The sequence below is a fragment of the Vulpes lagopus genome, chromosome 5 (assembly GCF_018345385.1).
Source record: "Vulpes lagopus strain Blue_001 chromosome 5, ASM1834538v1, whole genome shotgun sequence".
NCBI classification, from domain to species: Eukaryota; Metazoa; Chordata; class Mammalia; order Carnivora; family Canidae; genus Vulpes; species Vulpes lagopus.
Genome location: NC_054828.1, coordinates 16966143 through 16989280, shown reverse-complemented (window position 1 = coordinate 16989280; position 23138 = coordinate 16966143). Strand labels below are relative to the sequence as shown.

Here is a 23138-nt window from a genome sequence, read left to right as displayed (position 1 = left end):
TGAAATGTCTTACTCATCTCAGTGTCTCTCATAGTTATTTATTAATACTGTGTTTTGAACGCCGTATTTAATGAACAGTTGCTGAATGAATCCCATTGTTTCTATTCAAGGAGAGATTGATGTCTTGACTTCTTTCTTTTAGAGGCATGGACATTTCTTTTTTCTTTTTTAAAGGTTTTATTTATTTATTCATGAGAGACACACAGAGAGAGGCAGAGACCCAGGCAGAGGGAGAAGCAGGTCCTTTGAGGGGAGCCAGATGTAGGACTCGATCCTGGGACCCCAGGATCACCACTTGACCCGGAGGCAGATGCTCAACCACTGAGCCACCCACGTGCCCCGAAGCATGGACATTTCTAATAAAATTGAGTGATGCCTTGGTCAATGAAATTAACTATTCCACAATGTAAGATGCCATTTAATTTTACTTTTTGAAATCCTGAATTCTCCAGATTTCAATTTTTTTGTGACTATATATACCTCATTGTATGTATTACGAAGACATAGTTTTATTTAATAATTGACCCTTTTAGAAATAAATGTAGTAAACTAGAAAAAGTTAAAGAATATTAATTATAGTATTATTTTTTCTTGCACAAAAGGTATATTCAAACATGTTCTTTTTTTATGTGAAGTAGAAGGTGTAGATTTATAAATCTTGACTATGAGTGAATAGGGAGCTAAGAAATTAAGACAATTGAAACTTTTTATTATGAAGATTTAAAAATTTCTTTTTTAACCTAGAGAGACTGATCCCAAACCAAAAAAGTGGCCAAAATCACATAATGGGTGCTAAGAGTACAGAACTTCACAAAGGGTGATCACCATATTATACAGGCAACATAAGTCTTTTGTGGGGTGAATTCTGGTAAATTTTGGAAGAAACAAATATTATAATTACTCTCTAAATGTAACACAAAATCCATTCTCTAGGGGAGATATGTGATTTTTAGTATCTCTCTCCTCTTTGTGTTTTTTTTTTTTTTTTGCCAATTTTCTATAGGCAGGAAGCCAGATTATAATAACAGATAAAATGATACCTCTGGCCTTAAGTAGGTTAGTGTCTACTGGGGTCTAAAATACAGTGTGATAAGTTCTAATTATCAAAATAGTCAGAATTTAATGCCGGTTTGGGTCTTGAGGGATGAATAAGAGTTTGTGCAGAGAAGGGAAGAATGGAAGCCCAGAGCAGAGGAAAGAGCATGACCAGAGGCACAGGGGTGCAGGTGAGCCTCAGCTCTTCTAGGAGCCTGTCAGTTTGTTCTGGAGCCCGTGGGGCATGCTCAGCAGAGATGAAGGATGAGGCCCAGGGGCTGGAGCTGGCTTGTGAAGGGCCCATGGTGCCGGGCCAGTAATTCCACTCGATATTGTACACATTCAGAGCCATTAGGAATTTCAGGGCAGGAGAATGCAACGATTATGTTTGAGCTTTAAGGTGACCATTCCCAAAGCAGTGCAGTGTGTGAGATTGGGGAAGGGTGAGGCCCAGGAAGGGCAGGGGCTGAGGCCACGAGGGGGGCAGACTGCAGACAGCAGCAGTGGGAAGGAGAAGAGCGGACGTGTTCAGAGTCCGCTTGGAATATGATTAAGATTTGCTGAATGACAGAATGGGGAAGGAAGGATGACGCTGTGGTTTCGAACCTGAGCCAGCAGGAGGGGTGGCCGACAATCCAAAGAGGTCAGATGAGCTAAAAGGGGAAGGGAAGCCACTGGCAGGGTGTGATGCCGACACTGGTCACTTAGGGGATGGTGGTTTCCAGCAAGTGTCGTGAGGAGCAGTTGAGTCAGAGTGGAAGCGGTGCATGGCCTCTCATTTACCATGTTTGCCATCAAGGGAGGGAGGGACGCTAGCAGGTTGGAGAAGCTGTTGGATGGTCATGTTGAATCATTGTATGGTACACCTGAGACTAACATTACACTGTATGGTCACTAACTGGAATTTCAGTAAAAACTTGTAAAAAAAAGTTACCAGAAAAAGCAGCATATTTTCAAGAATATATTTCTTTTCTTTTTTTTGTTAAACACTTTATTTATTTATTCATAGAGACACACACACACACACACACACACAGAGACAGGCAGAGACACAGGCAGAGAGAGAAGCAGGCACCATGCAAAGAGCCTGACATGGGACTCGATCCAGGGTCCCCAGGATCACGCCTTGGGCTGCAGGCAGTGCTAAACCGCTGCGCCACCAGGGCTGCCCTCAAGAATATATTTCTGTTAAAAAAGGAATACCTAGAAATTTTGGAAAAAAAATTTTTAGAGAAAAAAATTGGCTAGTATCTCCCACCAGAGATAGCCACCATTAACATTTTACATGATTTTCTTGCATTTCTTCATTCCTTTTATTTCTTCTGCCCTGTTGTGTGTATGGATGATTTTGTATATGGAAATTTGTTTTGCCTTTTTTGTTTATTTTTTACACACCTGTGGACTTGAGGGTAGGAACCAGTGGAGTAAGAAGCACAGAGGGTAGTTTGGAGAGGGGTCACCTGCGAGGAGTGGATCCCAGAATAGGTGGGGGGGCTCAACAACTTAGAATGTTAACCTTAGAAATTTGAGATGAAGAGGGTGGCAGGGGTGAAGATGTACGGGCATATCCTCCTTTTATGACGCTCCACTTCTACGCTTTGCAGATAACACATTTTTTTTTTACAAATTGAAGCTTTGTGTCACCCCTGCATCAGGCAAGTCAAGTCTCCTGGTGCCATTTTCCCAATAGCATTTGCTCATTTCATGTCTGTGGCATGTTTTGGTGATTTTCACAATACTTCAAACTTCTTCATTGTTACAGTTGTTATGATGATCAGTGATCAGTGATTATGACGTGCTGAAAGCACAGAGGATTGTTAGCATTTTTTAGCAATAATGTAGTTTTTAATTAAGGATTCTACATTGTTTTTGTAGACAACGTTATTATACACTTAATAAACTATGGTACAGTGTAAACAAAGCTTTTATATGCACTGGGAAACCAAAAACTTCATGTGACTCACTTTACTGTGATACTGATTTTATGGCCGGGGTCTGGAGCCTAGCCTACAGTATCTCTGAAGTTTGCTTGTATAGAAATTTAACCACCATAACACAGACTCATGCGTATCAGGGATTGAGCCTTTCTTTTTCTCTCTGCCTCTGTCTCTTCAAAATTAAATCACAGTGCTGTAATATGCAAAACAAAATAGATGTAAATTTAATGTGATGACATTTGGCTGCTTTCACGAACCTGGAAAAATCAACCAGGCTTTTATTTTATTTCAGTGAATTATCTTAGCTATTTGGCACAAATAAGTTGCATTGGGATATTTTTGGTTGGAAATGGCAGAAGTCCAGCGTAAACTGGCCTAAACAAACAAAAAGGAATTTATTGGCATGTGTAATGGAAAAGCTCCAGGGGCTTGGCCCCAGTCACAGCTGGATCCAGGTGATCAAATGACAGGAAGAAACTCATTTCTGCTTTCCTGTTTCGGGCTCCATTGTTAGGACACTTTCCCCCCTTGGTAATGGAGATGGTCATCTCTTATCTCTTATCAGCTTTAATAATTCCTGTGGGAAAAGAGCTTTTCTTTCCTAATAGTGTGATCAAAAGTCCTAGGATTAGGGATCTCCCTGCCACAGCGTGAGACCATATGCCTCCCTTGGGGTCAGCCAATGAGCCAGGGGAATGTGGGCTTCTTATTGGTTAGGCCTTGGCCAGGATGTGCCCATCTCAGGAGCCAATCAACATTATTAGCTCCACCCTGACCATATGGTCAAAGCCTCGGAGAGTGGTGGTCCCCATTCTAAAGACAGATCCAGATGCTGTTACCCAACTCGGAAGCACTTAAAACTGGGCAGGTGGAAAAGTATGTTCTGCAGTAGGTCAATTTTCATGCTATTAAAAAAAAAAACCCTCTTTATTTAAATTTCAAGTGATATTTAGAGGAACATTACATTTTTTTAAGAAACAATATTAAATAACTTAATTTAACGTTTGCTGTTGAAAATAAAAGATCATCACCACTCAGTTTAAACAGATAATTCAAATATTTCTTTCACTTGAAACTTGTATGGTGACATTTCATGAAGATTCTTTTCTTGACGAGGCAGTTATGTTGTTATGGAAGGTAGTGACCATAGAAAAGAATATCTCAGAATGAGTTAACAAAACACACTGAAGTGGTGCATTTAAATAAAATGAAATTATGAATCTTTCATTTTGAATGTGCTTGGAACTCTTTATGGATTTCTTATGTCCAGTGCGCCTGTCAGCTGAGCCCTCTAGTCCTTGTTACAAACCTGAGGGTATCTGATGGGCTGGCTCCTCCTCTGTGAAGTAGCAGGAGGTTGAGGAGGATGGTGTGGAAGTAGCATTTGAAAAACCATGTATTTTGGAAGCAGTGAGACCTGCATTTAAACTTCCTATGACCATTTACTAGCTATGTGATATTGCGTCCTCAGTAATCTTAGCTATGAAATTGGGATAATAGTAGGTGTACAGGACAACCATCTTCATCATTGTCATCATCATTCTCTTACTAGAGCTCACCTTTATTGAGGACTATACCCCACATGGTGATTTCCAGATACTACCTTATCTCATTCGATACCCATGACAATCTGGTGGAGACAGTAATGCTGTTTCATTTTACAAGTGAGGAGATGGGGCACGGAGAGGTTAAGTAACTGCTCAAGGGGTTGTGATGGTTATTGGTACAGTATATTTAGTATCCCGGTGTAATACTTGGCATTGTGCTTTGCTGCTACCCATAGGTGGCAGCTAGAATAATTATTAGATATTTTAGGTGTCGTTGAAGAGGCTTGGCAGAGGCTTGGCCATGAATAGCCGATGTAGGAGAATCAGTGCATAGCTGCAGTTAGGAATTACACAGACCCATTGTTTGCCCATCAGTACACGGTCAGATAGTCCTTAGTAGAGCCAGTGCAATAGGGATCGAAAGAAAGAAAACAGATGGGTGGGTCCATGCCCAGACACAGAGAGATTGGTAGTGACCAGCAAGTGCAAGGCACATGCTAGAGAGGGCAAGCCTTGTGGGGCTGATGGATGGGGAGAGCAGGAGGGTGGCTGGACTGGAGGCTTCTTGGGGATGAGGGTGGGAGGGGAAGATTGGAAGGATGATTTTTTTCCCCTTCAGGGAGTGAGATTGTCTACTGTAAAATGTCAGAGGTGAAGTCTATCCAGGAACTAAGCTCCTCTGAGCAGTCATGGGAGTGGGTGGGTTATTAGCATAGTAATAAAAGTTGTTGGATTAGAGGAAATCAGCAAAATGTGAATCAAAGGTCGATTGGGTGATTTTCATTGAATTTAAAATTATCCAGGATAATGATGGTTCAGAAGAAAAACCTTTGAGTCAGGGCCAAAAATCATTAGTGCAGTTGGAAGCTGCATAGCGGGGTTCCAATGCCCAGAGCAGAGGGTTTGAGTGAAGGTGAAATCGGCCCCATCGGAAAGAGTTCCCGGGGGAAGATCGGGAACCTGCTGGCTTCATCTCCTGTTTGGAGACACTGGGATATTTTGAGAAAAGTGATACCATCAGGGAGAAGCAAGTTTTCTTAAGGTAAGGAGGTGGAGAGAACATTCCTGTCCTTAGCAAACGATGCTTCTGCCACCAATGCCAAAATAATCCTGAGCACCGTGTGCTTCTTAGAAGGAGAGCAGAAGGAGGGTAGGGAAATCGCAGTTTGGCTCTTGATCCATTGCCTCTGTACAAAGAGTGAATGTTATTCGTATTTCCCAGTTAACACATTCTGGAAGAAAGAGAGGGACCAATATTAGCCAGGGACTCATACAAGGAGAGAGATTTAAAGATAACTGTCCAAAGGAATGTTAGAATTTTGAAGAAATGAATGAGATTACATATAGTCCAAAATAGTCAATGATAATATATTAATCCTGCCCCAAATCCTACGTAATTACGTGGCAGAATTGCTGGAGGTCACACTAAAAAAGCAGGAGCCATCATGAGAACATATTATAAAGAAAATTAAATGATTATACCTTATCTGGAGAGCTGTAGTGTCAAGGAAATAAACATTGTCAATTAAGAAGCTTATTCCAAAATATTATTGTGAATGGCAACTAAAAATAATTAGAGCTATGTACGTGGTCTTCAGACATTTTTTTTTAATTTATGATAGTCACCATAAATCATATTAGAGAGAGAGAGAGAGAGAGGCAGAGACATAGGCAGAGGGAGAAGCAGGCTCCATGCAGGGAGCCCGATGTGGGATTCGATCCCGGGTCTCCAGGATCGCGCCCTGGGCCAAAGGCAGGCGCCAAACCGCTGCGCCATCCAGGGATCCCCCAGACATTTCTTTTTTTTTTTTTTTTAAATCTTATTTTATTTTTTATTTATTTTTTTTTTAATTTTTATTTATTTATGATAGTCACAGAGACAGAGAGAGAGAGGCAGAGACACAGGCAGAGGGAGAAGCAGGCTCCATGCACCGGGAGCCTGATGTGGGATTCGATCCCGGGTCTCCAGGATCGCGCCCTGGGCCAAAGGCAGGCGCCAAACCGCTGCGCCATCCAGGGATCCCCCAGACATTTCTATATTAAATTTTATTGTTTACAAATCAAAATAAGCTTAGCCTCTTTAGTGACACTGCAAATATGGAAAAAGAAAAGACTGCGTGCTGTTTTTCTACTTCTTAGATTATCGCTAATAAGAATAGCTCTATATTTAGAACATTTTTCTTGATAAATAAGTACAAAATAAATCATTTGTCACATAACTATGTGTGTTCTGGAAGACTAGGGAAATGAGAACTTTGTGGATTTTAAGGCAAGCTATATAGCCAGGCTGAAACAGGAGATGCTAATTGGAGTGGCTGGCTGCTGGCGGGCTAATATTTGTCATCTATATTTGATCTTAAAAGTACACATAATGTATCCATGCCATGGTTCCATTATTTTACCTTCGAAACTTTTTTTTTTTTTTAGGTCACTTGGGAAAGCTATTTTATACAACCCAGAAACCAAACTAATATAGTGACAAAAATATTTTGAACCAGGTATTACTGAGGAAGGAAATGTAGTGACTTACGTTTGATAGAGTAAATCTAAATAAGGTTTCTCTTAATTAATGTGATAGCTATGGATAAAATGACAATCACAGTGGAGGAAACTAAAAGGTTTAAGTGTTCTATTCGGATATTTGGTTGTAAACAGGCACTCACAAATATATTAATGCAAAAAGAATGGGCAGAGGGGAGCCAACCTGCCCCAGAGCAACCACAGACATGTAGCTGGCTTTGAGGCAGCTCATTTTTCTGAAACCTTGACTTTACAAATGTCACAGCTTATTTATATTTAGAGAGAAATTCAGTCTCTCTGGTTCATTTAGGAAAGGTCTACAAAGCTGGCATGAAGCAGAGGGAATTTGAGAAGGGTAGGAAGAGTACCCTGCTGGTTTAGCAAGTTCACAGGAAGTAGGCTACAAGCATTTGATGGAAATGCTGAGATATAAGAAAGGGGTTTTGAAACGTAAAGTTATCCAACTGTAGCTTAATTGTGGTGGTTGCCGTTGGTGGGTTGGTTTTTTTTTTTTTCTTCTTTTTCTGACATGCCTGTGGGAGGGCCATGGGTTAGGTCAATTTTGGTGAGATAGAGATTACTAAACAATCTACTACTCTGCATGGGTGTGTCATTTTAACTATCAACAGAGGATTTATCTTTTCAGTAATCTCCAAAGTGGGGGGAAATATGTTGACTTGTGGTCCACCCTCAGTAACACTTGTCTCTGCAAACATTGTTGATGCCATGACCAAGAATCTGAGTCAGAGCCCGAGAGCCTGTCATCTTATTCGAGGAAATTATCATGAGTGTCAAGGGGTGGCTTCACCCTCGACATGTTCTTTCTCCACGAACATCTATTCTTTGATAAAAGAAACTAAATCTTTGCCCACAAGAAGGAGACCCTATTTTAATAAAATGCCCACTGTTATTTCTTAAACCTGATCCAGAATTGTTCCTACATGTTCCACGTGTTAGTTAGAAAGGTTCTTGTGGCTTAAAAGGTTTTCCTCATAGGATGGGTTGTGAGCTTATGATTAAGATGATTTCACTGTTAACATTTTTTTCAAATGTTACATCACTTTCCGCACATTTGCATATGCTGTGAATGATCAGAAATAAAACATTCTCTTGATAGCAGAGAAAGCCACTTACCAGCAGGCTTTCGGTTGTGTTCCCTTCGGAGAAAACAAGTGCATCTTGCACACGCCCTCTGTAGAGTAGTGGCTCACATGTAACTAGAAAACGGAGCACCAGGGTGGCCTGGGAAGCTCAGTGGTTGAGCATCTCTGCCTTTGGCTCAGAGGTTGATCCGGGGTCCTGGGATCGAATCCCACATCAGGCTCCCGATGGGGAAGCCTACTTCTCCCTCTGCCTTGTGTCTCTGCCTCTCTCTGTGTGTCTCTCATGAATAAATAAATAAAATATTAAAAAAAAAAAAGAAAATGGAGTCCCTACTTAAAATTAATTCGAGCCTGTTAGCATGATTTTGCTCTTGTCGCTGGAGACATAAGCCTTGGTCCTGGGCACCACTGCAAAATGAACCTTGTGGATCCCTGAACCCTCGCTCCCAGTTCTAGACCCTTCCCCCAGACCCCCTTCCATTGCTCATGTACCGGCCCCTCCACTAAGACTAAGGTGCACGTGACTAAGAACTTGAATCTGTAACCTGAGCTGGTGAATTAAACTCTATTTAAATCTTGGCCTTTCCAGACCCTTAAACCTATTCAAATAAGCTTTTGCTTATAGCACTGAATTAAAAAAAAAAAAAAAAGCCTACTTGCCTCTTCAAACTTTTCCTTTCTTCTCATTACTCTTTACTGAGCTGGGGAAACCAGGAACGAAGGGGGCCGTGACTTTCTTGTCTTGTGTTGGGGCATTGAAATCATATCAAATGGAAGAGCTTTTCTGTTAGTGGTTTTATTTATTTAAAACATTAAAAAATTTTTTTTAAAACATTTTACTCGTTTAACAGAGAGAGTAAGAGTCCACAAGCAGGGGGAGCAGCAGAGGGGGAGGTAGAAGCAGGTACCCCACTAGGCAGGGGGCCCCACACGGAGCTTGATCTCAGGACCCTGGGAGCATTGACCTAAGCCAAACGCAGATGCTCAACCACTGAGCCACCCAGGCGCCCCTCTGTTAGCTGTTTTATTATTTATTTATTTATTTATTTATTTATTTATTTATTTATGTTGGGAGCACTTTGTAGCTGTTCAGCCCCTGGTTTGGCTGGAGACAGCCGTTCTAGCCTCTTCAGGTTCTCACTCCTCTTGTGAGAGCACTAGACTGGCCTAAATTAGAATTGAGATGAAACTAAGCTGACTTAACTTTCCCCATCTTTGCCAGCCAGAAGCTTCCAGTTTTCCCAGGAGTGCCTTGGGAAGGGGATGGGTCAGCTAGGTGGGGGAGGTGTGGAGTTGGGTCTTCTCCCCTGGGGAGGTGGCCATGTTAGGTGATGCCTGTCCTCCAGACCTACTCCAGCCACCCCTTCCCACCTTCTGGCTCTGGTCAGTGCTTCGTGTGCTCCCAATGGACAGACACACAGTCTGACCTGAAAGGAATGAGCTTATATTGCAACGTAATTGCAGGATTTTATAGTTTATATTACCAGAAATCTAAGGCATGTTTGTGGAAATGGGATCCTAAGGGTGAGAGACCAAGGAGGAAGGAGTATATACTGATTTAGACTGAATTTATTGATAGTTTTGTGTTTATCAGAGATTCTGGATTTAATAATTTAAGTGCATGGTGGGGACTCAATGGGTTTATTAACCTGGTTGGCAAACTCAGACTCAATGAGCTTACACGCTGACCAGGGGCAGAATAGGCCAGAACTTCCCTGGGATGCCACAGAGGAAGGAATCCAAAGGCTTAAGGAGATAGGAATGTTGGTGTGAATTTCTTTATTTTTATTTTTTTTATTTTTTATTTATGATAGTCACAGAGAGAGAGAGAGGCAGAGACACAGGCGGAGGGAGAAGCAGGCTCCATGCACCCGGAGCCTGATGTGGGATTCGATCCCGGGTCTCCAGGATCGCGCCCTGGGCCAAAGGCAGGCGCCAAACCGCTGCGCCACCCAGGGATCCCTGGTGTGAATTTCTTGAGTATGATGTGCTCCCCACTGCTGAGGATGCCCCCTCCCCTAAGGCTTTGAGAAATTTGAGGAACACTTAGTGACAGGATGTCCCTGATGGGCTCTAAGCTGGAGGTCCTCTGTAAGGTGGCTGTGGCTGAGGAGACACTACCCCTGAGATGGGCTTTTTATCTCCGGGCATGACGGGATCCCAGAGGACAGAATTTCTACCAAGCAGTAGAACCTAACCACCCGAGACAAGGTGAGGACATTTACCATTATGGGCAGCAGAGTTGGGATGAAAGGGCCGAAGGGCTCATCCTAGAAGGCACTTTGATCATAGCTGGGTGGTTATAGTCTCCCTGGCGATAAATTAAGGATAGCCTTCTAAAGGTTCATTTTCTCCCTCTCTATATTTTTATAAGACAAAAACTTCTGGTCTGTGAGCCAGAAGCCTAACTTGAGTCACCACAGTGGAAAGGCACAGCCACTTAACCCAGTTTCCAGACCCAAGTCGGACTCCCAGTGATTGAGGCCATGTTGCCTTGAGGGAACTTTCAACACTGCCAACCATAAGTACTGTAGCTATTTCTCCACGTTTTCCTCAAAGGGACTTGTGTCCATTTACTGGAGCAGTTGTATCCAAAGCAAATGGAAGTATTTAAACCTGTTAGAGCTTTCTAGATACTGGTTTTGAATTGGTGTTAATATCTGAGGACCCCAAATGCCACTGTGGCCCACCAGTCCATGGGCAGGCTTATGATAGTCAGGAAATTCGGCTAATGTTCAGATTCAACTCTGCCCTGTAGTCTGGAGACCCGTGCTCTGGCTTTCCCTTGGTTCTTGAATTCATAATCAGGGGACGTATTTTGCAACTGGCAGAAGCCACCTATTGGCCCCCCAACCTGTGAAGTCACGGCTGTCATGGCAGGAAGGCCAAGTGGAAGCCCATGGAAATTTCCTTCCCTGGAGTTGCAGAAATTAGTGCCAGCACCAGAGACTTGAAAAAATGAAAGCATGGAGATACTTCTCACATCCCCAATTAACTTGCCTGTGTGGCCTGTGCAGAAGGCAGGTTTATTTTAGTCAGTGACTTTGATTATTGTAAACTCCATGAAGGGGTGATTCCAGCTTCTAGTTAACGTGTAGTGTCTTTATTGAAAATAATCAGCATAGCCTCCAGCTCCTGTTATGCAACCTTTAGTTGGCAAATACTTTCTCTCTCAACCAGTTTGCAAGATTACAGAAACAGTTTGCTTTTACCTGGCGTGACCAACAGTATATGGCACCCTCTGACCTGTTCCATAGATCCCCTGCTTTCTCTCATCCTCTGTTCTGCAATATCTTGATCTTACTGATAACCCTTCTGCACATCATACTGGTCCAGTACATTATTGGCCTGACAAACAGCAAGTAGCCAGTGCTTCAGCTGCTTTGGTAAGACATCTTCACCCCGGGGGTGGGAAATAAACCCCATTCTTGCTACCACATAATGTATCATTAATGTCCAGACAAAGAAAAGAAAAACATACTAGCTATGTTAGCAGAGTGAATTCACTATGAAGAATTGGTTCAGTGGGTCGCAGAGGATTGAGGGTGTACAAGAGGGAGACTGAGGAATTAGGGGTGGTCATAGCAGGAAGTGGCTACCACTCCTCGGGCTGGAGTGACGAAGGAAAGAGATTGGAGTGATCAAAATCTAGGATATAGAGGAGAGGGAGTCTACGGGACCCAGAACGCTGAGGCAGTGGGGCTAGGGGCACCCTGCCAGGTCAGTGCTGTCACATCTGAATTTTGTCATCCAGGGCTTGTTCTGGAAACTGGAACCAGCTGCTGGGGGTGATGCAGACAGCACAGCAAGCAAAGCTGGGAAGAGCAGCCCTCTTTCCCTCCTTTTGCACTTATGTCTCTTACTTATGTCTCTCTGGCTTCCCCTTTGGTGGAACCTAATGGGGGACCTCGGTGACAGAGGAGAGTGTTTTCCAGAGTCCCAGCCCCGCAGCCCAAGGTATGGAGAGAGGCAGGATTCTGAGGCTGGAGACCACAGCAGACAGTAGACACCAAAGTCCAGCCCAGGTTTCCTAGCTTGATCAGAATTTGTCTTGAAATGCTGCATCTTCATCTCTAGATCACGTTTCTCTCCTTGGTAATTTGGGTGGGGTTTCCTTTCCTCTCCTGCCCCCAGCCTGGGGCTCCTTGCTGGTAAAAGTGGGGCCAAGGGGGGAGGGGTGGTGGGTGCTGGTGGTGGTGGCAGGGAACTGGTAAAAGTTACCTTTCACCTCTTGTTTTTAGGTGATTTGGATATGGTGGCTGGTCCCTTACCTCCTGTAACTCTCTCTTTTTTTTTTTTTTTTTTGCATTTTCATTCTCCTGGTAGAAACACTATTCCCAACATTTCTTTCTCATTTTGGGTTCATTTTCCTGTTTTCAGTGTCTCTGTTGTAGGGTCTGGGCATTGACTCCTGAACTGTTTCAAAACTATTCTTTGGGAATGGATTACTCTGATAGGAGGCTCACCCTGGTTGATGTGTGTGCACTTGCTCCTTTTCTAAGGGAGTGCGATTATGGGTAGGCCAGGTTTGTAGAAATATTTGGAACAACTAGCTCCTGAGGGGTGTTTGTTTTTGTTTTATGAGAGAGAGAGAGAGAGAGAGAGAGAGAGTGAGCAAAGAGAGAATCCCAAGCAGGTTCTATGCCCAGCACAGAGCCTGACGCAGGGCTCAATCCCAGGACCCTGAGATCATGACCCCAGCTGAAATCAAGAATTGGACTCTCAACTGACTGAGCCACACAGGTGCCCCCTAAGGGGTATTTTTAGCGCAGTAAACAGACTGCCCTCTCTTCCGGGTCACCTGCAGTGTATTGTCCATCTTTTCTAGCATGCAGCCATTCCATCTTCCAGCTCTTCTCTCAAAGGGGAGGTTCAAGGGTGGAGTCTTAATCTTTGTCCTTACTACCCTGCTTTAGTGCCAGCAGAATGCAAGGTAGCGACGCCTGTTTCCGAGGACCTTTTTGACCATCTGTCCCTGGCTGCTGTTCTCACAAAGCCGGGGGAGGTGTGGCTTCCTGTCCTGCCCCCCCTTCCACTTCTGTCCCTGGCTTGGGGCACAGATTTAGTAACTGAGCAGCAGTGACAGCTGCAGGCCTCACAATAGCCACTGCCTTCCCACTTAAGCTGTAGTGACCAGAAAAGAGAAATAATCAAGTCCTCGGTGAGAAACAGAAACTCCTCCGTGGTGGGGGATGCTTTGGTCTGATCCCAGTTCCCAGACTGGTGTTCTGCATCAGCGGGGCTGAAGAACAGCCCCACACACACTATGTTCATTACTTCAGAAATGGAATGGAAAGCGGGGTGTGCCGGAAGGGAAGCTGCTGCCCAGGCTTACCAAAATGTAAAATTTATTTGCCTTTGGTTCAGAGGACACAGCACCTCCACCACACTGCAGTCATCCCAGGCTCATCAGACCGTCTCTTTGGCACTAATATGTCTAAGGAAATATCTGCAAATGAATTATTAAAGTGGTTTGATAACAAAATCTTTCACAATATGTTTTATGAGGAGAAAAAGCCCACAGTGATTCCTTAAAATGGTGTACAGGTGGGGCAGCCCAGATATTCTGAGAGCCAGGGCATTCTTCAAAACTTGAGAACTTCCCCAAGGATTAGAATTCTTTTTTCTTTAAAGATTTTATTTATTTATTCATGAGAGACACAGAGAGGCAGAGACACAGGCAGAGGGAGAAGCAGGCTCCCTGCAGGGAGCCTCATGCAGGACTCGATCCCAGGACCCTGGGATCAGGCCCTGCGCTGAAGGCAGACACTCAACCCCTGAGCCACCCGGGTGTCCTGAGGATTAGAATTCTGAAGCCTTGGTAAATGCTTAGCAGTATGCTAAGCTCAACACCCCAGTTTTGAACTGCCCCACGATAATGTCCACTTCTCTTATCAGTAAGAAATGACCTTTCAGGAATCTTTACTGCTGCCTGGTGAGTCATTCCTTCTTCTGATGCAGTTGGGGCAGGACCATATTACCCCAGCTGGTAGGATGCTGTCCTCTTGGGCATGGGCATGGCACCATTTGGTCCCCAGGCAGCTGAACACACCGGCTTGGACGTGTCTGTTCACAAGGAGATTGCTTTTAGACCAACCACTATTTTCTGATTTAACCTCAGTCTGGACTAGATTGTCCAGACGAATAGATCCTAACATAACTGTCTGTCAGAGCCAATTTTGTACTTGGATACAAATGAGTTCTATAGCAATTTGACAAGTTCTACAAAGATCAGTTGTCCCTGGAGTAGTTAGAAGTTTCTTCTAATGCTAATAAAATATTGACTCAGGCTATTATTGTCTTGCTTCCCTCTTTCCTTCAGTGAGATGATAAAAATTGGAGACCCTGCTTGGGAGATGGAGATGTTTCTCTGATACACCTGAGTATGGGCTCACAGTTTATGAAGTGGGAGTTAGGAATCACACAAACCGTGGTTACCTAGCTGTGTAACCTCCGTCCTGCTCCTCAACCTCTCAGAGCCACCGCTTTTCATCTTTAAAATGTGGGTAATTGGGCAGCCCTCGTGGCCCAGCGGTTTAGCGCTGCTTTCAGCCCAGAGTGTGATCCTGGAGACCTGGGATCAAGTCCCTCATCGGTCTCCCGGCATGGAGCCTGCTTCTCCCTCTGCCTGTGTCTCTGCCTCTCTCTCTCTCTCTATGTCTCTCATGGATAAATAAATAAAATCTTAAAAAAATGTGGGTAATCCCCACTGTGCAGGATTGTGCTGAGGAGTGAAGGAAACCATGCTGTTACATGGACAGCATGTGCTGTACAGTCCACGGGAGGCTGTGAGAGTGTGCTGATGCTCAAAGCGTTTGCTGGGACTGGTGCAGAGGTGGTCCCCGGGTCCAGGGTGGCCACCTTGTTGGTTTCTCACTGGCGGTGTTTTTACTTTTCCCCCATCTTCCTATTTGAGAAGCAAGGGATGAATTATAATATGGAGCATGGGTTTTGGTATCAGATGGGGTTTAAAGATTTTATTTATTTATTTGTCAAGAGAGAGCGTGTGAGAGAACACAAGCAGGGGGAGCGGCAGACAGAGGGAGAAGCAGGCTACCCCCTGAGCAGGGAGCCCGATGCAGGACTCCATCCCAGGACCCTGGGGTCATGACCTGAGCCCAAGGCAGATGCTTCACTGACTGAGCCCCCCAGGGGTGTCAGATGGAGTCTAAATGTCTGTCTTACTTATTGGTCTTGCATATTTATTAATGACGTGATTCTGTGGACCTATTTTCCCAGGTCTAAACTCTCAGAGCTGTTGTGAGGAAAATCACACTCATGTCTATAAAGTGTCCTGCCCTATATCTGACATGCAGGAGAGACTCAATGATGCTGCCATTTTTACCTGTGTGGTCCTTGTATTGTAGAATAATCGTTTGTGGAAGGAATGGATGAAGCAGCAGCTCATAGGTGAGAGCGTATAGGCAAAGGCAGACATTGTAACTTACTTGAAGGCTTAAAAGAGTAGACATCCACTGAGTCTTTATAAGTGGTATTTTTAATGATTTAGTCATGTCTGAAGCTTAATTTATTATCCAATGCATATGGCAGCTACATTATCATTTCCTGCAAGTCAGATGTACAAAGTTGTTGATTAATTTTATAGTGGAGAACACAGAGTGGCTTCAGGGTATTGAATACTTTGTAAGAGATAGTAGATTAAAGATAATTTAGTATTTTCTTACACTTGGGGGAGTTAAAATATATTTGAAAACCTTTAGTATATCCTTAAGCAGAATTAGGCAAGGGGAGAAAGAATTAAACAGAGTTGGCTCTGAAAAGAATAGCCGTGCTAGAAAAGAGACATTGTGTATGTCCAAACCTACCAGTGCCACGTAGCCTCAGTAACAACGTCATGATAGCATTAGTCATTTTGGTCCGAGGTAGACAGTCCTAATATACTCCAGCAAGTTAGTCATCATCATTTTCCTGTTGTCTACACTAACAGGTTACAAATCAATTTTAATTAAAAGTAGTGAACAACACTTTGTTATACTACTTCAATAAGCATAACTCCATTTCTAATACAATATGGCTTTGACACCTTTGAATTAAAAAACGATCCAACTTTAGCAGGAGATGAATGAAGTTGACAGTTATCTGGTGAATTTAGGTTGTGAGCTCAATTTGGATAAATTAGATCTCAAGGTGGATTTTGCACTCTATCAGAGTGTTAGCTGTGGGCATGGCCAGTGTTCGATGGATGATTCCCAGTTCTACACCTCCCTTCTTTATAGGCTTGAGACTTACTGGCAGATGCAATGAAGCAAAATCTCCTATACATATACATTTGAAACATTCATGGCTTTTAAATGGGTGAAACCATGATTAGACAGTCCCTAAAATTAGAAGATTCAGTAAAGCTGTTTAGATGTTTTTATTCTTTCTTCTTGGCTGAAGCCCTTTAGAATTACATGCTGAGTTCAGCCAGATACATTTGAATCTTGGGGTTTTTTTCCTTAAGAAAAGTAACTTATGTATGTTAACTAGTGCTTGAAGGAAAGCTTCCCAATCCTTTTAGAAACATGCCAAGGAATATCAGTAGAATATGGATTCCTCTCATGCAAGGAAAGAGGCTGTGCATTTTAAAATAGTGATTCCCTCTAAAAATTTCCTTTTAAACATTTGCACCTTTTCTGTGCAGATCATGTATAAAATGGCCTTTTTTTAAGATAGAAGGAAGTCAAATTGACATTAACTCTTTTGCACTAAAGAAATTTTTCATACCTAGAGTGGTGCCACTGAGTGGCATGAGTGTCACAGAATCATAGTCCCCTAGGACTCGAGGGGATCTTGGAACCTTCTGGTTGACAGCCTCATTTTACAGATGAGATGCAGGCAGGCAGCTTGCCCACAGCCTGTCTGTGTTGGTGGCACACGGAGGACAAGAACTCAGGCTCCCTGATGCGACGTTAACGTGGTTTTTGCAATCTCGGTTGCCCTCCTTATGTCCTTTTGTTTAGCAGTTGGGCTTCTTAGCATTTGCTGGATTTGCACATTTTGTTGAGTAGAAAATGACTATTTTTTAAATACATGAATGAGGTGGAAACAATGGTGTGTTACAGAATTACTTGATGGAAGAACTTGAAATAAATAGAATTGACTTTAAGTCAGTAGCCCTCTTTTGCTCATAACCAATAATGCAGTGTCTGACTATGTGACCAAGTGGCTCATAGCAAATATTTTTGACCTTTTAGAACAGAAGAATCGATAACGGAAGATGACAAGAGGAGGTATGTTTGACCTAAATTAAATTAAAGCTGGCTTTAATTTGAATAATTTTGGCCACCTTCCACGGATTAATTGAATGCTCAGATGTAATTTAACACCGTGGTACATCACCAATAACACAGATTACACCCAGAAAACTTCTGGTGCATGGAATACAGGTAGGAGCATGTGATCTGAAAAAGAACTTGCTCAGGATTCATAATCTTTGCTTTCAAGCAAGCTTGGGTTTTGTCCTGTGCACATGGCCTGCACTGTTTTCTGTCCTGTGGTTCTTGGATGTGCTATTCTCCCTAATGGATTTCCTTCCTTCATTCTCCCTCTCCTCTGGTTGACTGCACTCTAATCTCGTGACTTGTTGGCTCTCTCTCCCCTCCTTTTATGTTTGTATCTACCTCTAGGGAAATGTTGCATAGCACCTACTACTCTGTTCACCACTCTGAATTCTTGATGTATGTTGACTGATTAACATGTTACTCTATGGATATTTATTACTGTACTCAGTTATAAAAATCCCAATTTCCTTTCCTCTTCCTCATTCCAAGTTAGATATCTAAAAATTCTACTAATTCAACATAGCTTTCTTTTTTCATATAGAGCTTCTTTTTAACATAGAAAAAATTTTATTTTTAAGTGCAATAATATTTCAGACCCTACTTTTGAGAAGTCATGAGTTGTTTAAATAGTTCTATAATTGTCGGCTGTATTCCATGCTTCTATCACTTTTGGCAAATAGAGTATCATTGAGATTGGTCTGAATTTTCTATATCTGCTTCTTTTCATTAAGAAACTATGGAGGGGTATATGTAGGTCTGCCATCTGAAGCTGTCAATATGATATCTAATCAAACAAAGACTGTACGCAAAAGTAAGTAAAGTCGTGATATTTACTTTCCCTAAGTATTTATCATTTGGTTTTGTGAAAAAAATATGAAATATATATTTTAGCTTGCCTGACTCAACCTACATATTATTCAGTTGCAGTTAGCCATGTAGAAAAACCATTATCTGTTCATTGTAGTCATTTGTTGAAATTGCCACCTACATGATGAGAGTAGTTCCAGAGCAAAATTTAGCTTCTATTTGTGGTTATGTTCCATGGATTTATAAAGTTTTTTTCCATGGATAATTTAAACTTATTGTTAATTTCAGTGACAGTATGACAGTGAAAGCAAGTGTTTCAGTAAGTTTATGGAGTTTTTGTAGAACATAAAGGTAAATTCTTTTAATATATTCCTGTGATGTATGATAGCAGTCTGATGATTAGAGGAAAAACAACTGTGTATTGTATAATTAAATGAAATGAGGCCCCCTTTTCTACTTCAATAAGTAGTAATTGTGGGGCTAATGTCTTTCTGATAACAGGCATGAATGACAGCAGCCTCATAGCTAGTTTCTTGCTCAAGTGTGTAGCTCATGGTAAAGAATGCTGGTTTACCAACCACTATATAGTTATCTGATGCATAGTTTTAAAGGACTGTTAATATGTTTGATTGGCGCACAGGGTACATTACCTTATTTGTAACATACTATAGTTATTTGTTCCTCATTGCTGTTTCTCTGCATTTTGATTTGGACTAGCAAATACATATATGTCACTACTATTTGTCATTTTATAGGAAACTAGAATATGTTCTTTATAATCCGAACAATTAACTTTTAAAAATTTTCTCTTTAAGATTAGAAGAAAATATCATGACTCAATAATCAAGAGGTATTTTTTTCTATTTTTACTATTTGTATTTTTTCTAAATAATTGTATGTATTTAGTCTCAAATGATGAATGAACTGTAGATATTGTTGCTAGGTGTTTCTCAGAAATCTCAAACTTCAAGATTCTGTTTTGTAAGGAGAATCCAGCCTTTGGATCCAGACCCAAAGCAAAACTGACTTGAAACTGAACCAACTTCTGGCTCAGGGCCAGTTACTGGAGTTGGTGTTTGGGATGGGGAGGGGTCACAGAATAAGAGACAAATAAGCTTTCCCACTGTGGGAGAGAGACACAGAAACTGGGTAAGAAAGAAATATAACAAGAAATATGACAATCTTGGGTAGCCACTTCTGAGAAGATTTTCTTTTCAAGGTGAAAGCATTATGGAACTATAGTCCCTAGTGCCCATGACCACAATATAGAGTACTGAGTTTCTCTTTGGGAATTTGCTGGAGATTTTATATTTCTATTATTTTTAAGAGCTCTAACCCTCTGGATTCCCAGCTAGTTCTCCACTGCAGAAGTACTTTTGTTATTTGCATCAAATAGAAAAGATAATCTAGATGAAAGTGAGCATATGTTATTCTCCTGAAAATAGGTCATATTTCAAAAAGCATGGGAATAGAGTAGAAAGAGGTGTCAGGTAAATAGGTATCGGGGAGGTGTGGTAGTTCTGTTACTAACACGGCACCTCACAGGAATCCCTAACCTTCTTCCAGGCTTTCTCAAGTTTGATTTTCTCATGGGGTGATTGGACAAGATGGTTGTTCACCTTTATGTATGGATCTTAAATTCCCTGATAACAATTTAGCAGTCTTGCTGGTAAACCAGCCCACCACTTTAGACTCCTAGCTAAAATATATCTTCACTGCTCACGACTATATGAACATATATTATTTTATTGCCATATCTCTCCCTTTGAATCACCTGAAAAGTGTTCTAATTTGAAAGGCTGTTCTTTTCCATAGTTTCTAAGCATTCACTGTGGTACTCACCTGTGACATGTCTGAACTCATGGCTTTCTGGGCATAAGTTATTGAGAAACCCTGAGGAGAAGACTGTCCTTTGTAGAGGAGGATATTTTATGGAAATATTTTTTGACCTAACATGTAAAATCTCTTGAAGTAATTCCATTGAACTCCCTCCATGACCAGAGTTCAAAATTATTTTGGTTACTTTTTTGAAACAAATCAGGAAATGATTTCGGAATCTCTTACAATACTACTATCATGATACAAAAGCATAGTTTCTTCTGCCGATGACTCTTGGGTGAGAATTATGCCCACTTAGATGTATGAAGCACTCGTAGCACAGAGGACTCTCAGTGGTGCTCTCAGATGCCTGTTGGAGAGACTGGCTGGAACAGATTCCCCCCGGATAGCTGGAGCGAGTGTGGATGGTCACACCTCTCCTAGCAGGGTCCCACCATGTAGGGAGGGGATGGGATTATGGCTGAGCAGTCTGTATGCTTAATTTGGGTGATGTTGATGAACAGCTTGGTCTGGGCATTATCATGTCATATTGTATTTTATTTTTAAAAAATTTTATGTATTTGAGAGAGAGAGAGAGAGAAAGAGAGAGAGAAAGAGAGAAAACAAATGGGGAAGGAGAGGGAGAAGCAGACTCCCCACTGAGCAGGGACCCGGATGCGAGGCTCCATTCCAGGATCCTGGGATTATGACCTGAGCTGAAGGCAGATGCTCAACCAACTGAGCCACACCGAAGTTTCCCTATCATGTCATATTTTAATTCTAAGTTTATAAGTCTCTTTGCTCACTGCTCTTTGTCTCTTTATGTAAATGTCACCAGGGCTTAGCATTGTACTAACCACACATTAAGTCTTAAGTATTGAATGAAACTTGAGCATGTTTTACTGAAAAGAAAATCAGTAAATATGGCCAACAAGCACATGAAAAAATGATCCACATAACTTGCCATCAGGGAAATACAAACCAAAACCACAATGAGATACCAATTTACACCAGTAAGAATGGCTAAATGAACAAGACAGGAGACAACAAGTGATGGAGAGGATGTGGAGAAGGGGGAACCCTTGTGCACTGTTGGTGGGAATCCAAGCTGGTATAGCACTCTGGAAAACAGTGTGGAGGTTCCTCAAGGAGTTAAAAACAGAGCTACCCTATGACTCAGCAATTGCACTACTGGGTATTTATCCCAAAGATACAGATGTAGTGAAATGAAGTGAAATGAAATGTAGTGAAATGGGGCACCTGTTCCCCAATGTTCATAGCAGCAAAGTCCACCTGTTCCCCAATGTTCATAGCAGCAGTGTCCACAATAGCCAGACTGTGGAAGGAGCCTCAATGTCCTTCAACAGATGAATAGTAAAGAAGATGTGGTCTGTATATACAGTGGAATATGACTCAGCCATCAGAAAGATGAATACCCACCATTTGCTTCGACGTGGATGGAACTGGAGGGTATGATGCTGAGTGAGATGTTGTTCAGAGAAAGACAGTTATCATTTGGTTTCACTCATATGTGGAATATAAGAAATAGTGAAAGGGATTATAAGGGAAGGAGGGAAACTGAGTGGGGAAATTAATGAGGGAGACAAACCATGAGAGACTCCTGACTCTGGGAAACAAAGGGTTGCAGAAGGGGAAGTGGGTGGGGGGTTAGGGTAACTGGGTGATGGGCATGAAGGAGGGAACATGATGAGATGATTGCTGAGTGATATACTATATGCTGACAAAATGAATTTAAATAAAATAAAGCACTGAATGTTAACAAAATCAGTAAATAATTTGTAGGCTTAAAGCTGATTTATTTTTTTCTAAGTTGTACTATGTTAAGCTTGCTGACTCTCCCCTTTTGCTGTTTGTTGTCTTCACAGCTTGCTCATTGAGATTTGGAAGGAATTGCATTCCACGGGACATCATAATGTGTACAGAAATTTCCAAGGAAATTCTAAACAGTCGCCTGCTCTGCCTCCCCTCTCCACCCAAATTCTTAAGTCTGTAATTGAAACCATGGGTACATGTTGAATGTTGTACTAGAAAGGAATCAGGTCAACAATACACGGGTATATGGAACTTTCTGGGGTCCTTCTGTGAAAGACAAGCTGACAAACTGCTGGTATCTGGAGCTAGCCTGCTGTGTCTGGCAGGACTTGTTCCCTGGCCATTCAGTTCAGCTCATGAAGATCATGTCTTTTCACTGATAATTTTTTGATAGTTTTTATATAACAAAATCCTTATTCTATTTATAACTTCAGATAAGAAGGCACTATAAACGAATCCCTAACGTAATATATTTGTGGGTTACCTTTCACTATTTTTATGTCACATTAATTTTTAGCTGTAAAACGGTTAAATTGATTCTTAACGGTTCTCTCTTGACTGTTTTTTATGTTTTGGTTTTCAGCTTTGTGTAAGTGTCAGAGGATTTCTTCTGTTTGGAACAATGTATGACATTGCAATGTTGAAAAATAAGCCACCAAAATTCGCATGCCTTATGCATGTTTTGATTGATTTTCTATTTTCTTTAGTCAAAGGCTGATGTCACCATGAATCCTTTGCAGTCATTGATTCTCCCATTCTCCTTTGTGTGATCATAACATCTCATCAAGTTAATCCTATAGTATTTTCAAGGACTTGTGATTGAGGGTTAGTGGGGTATTTGGAAAGTTCTTAATTTGAGGATGACCATGTGTAGCCACTTAGTACTACAATGTAGATTACTCAATTTACCAATATATTTCAACAATTAAAAAATTTTTATCCCTCTTTACTTGGGTTTCTTAATTGTTTTTTAAAAGATCACTTTCAAAGAAGTCACACGTGGTATTGTGATATTATAGGTACTCTATCAGTATATAAAGCTAATGTATAAAGATTACCATCAAACACCAAAAGTTTTCATTAGAAGGAAAACATTATCTTATAAATCTGGTCCATAAGGTGATCAGAGGGATATCAAGCTGATAAAATATTGAAGGTGCTTTTCTGAGCAGGTGGCGAGAGCTGAGCCTTGGATCATGATTCGAGCCCTTGCTGGCTGTACCTGGGCTGTGATGAGCCCTGGGACCCAGCTCT

General features: G+C 41.8%; 1 protein-coding gene across 1 annotated transcript in view; it reads left to right on the top strand.

The window, feature by feature from the left end:
- C5H12orf75 (chromosome 5 C12orf75 homolog) overlaps positions 1 to 22833 on the top strand; it is a 38106-nt gene extending 15273 nt beyond the window's left edge. Inside the window, exons 4-7 of the mRNA XM_041756932.1 lie at positions 17340 to 17375; positions 18158 to 18237; positions 19049 to 19083; positions 21938 to 22833. Coding sequence (XP_041612866.1) covers positions 17340 to 17375; positions 18158 to 18237; positions 19049 to 19053 — 121 coding nt within the window. The 3' untranslated portion in view covers positions 19054 to 19083; positions 21938 to 22833. The remainder of the gene's footprint in view (positions 1 to 17339; positions 17376 to 18157; positions 18238 to 19048; positions 19084 to 21937) is intronic.
- The last annotated feature ends 305 nt before the right edge of the window (positions 22834 to 23138 follow it).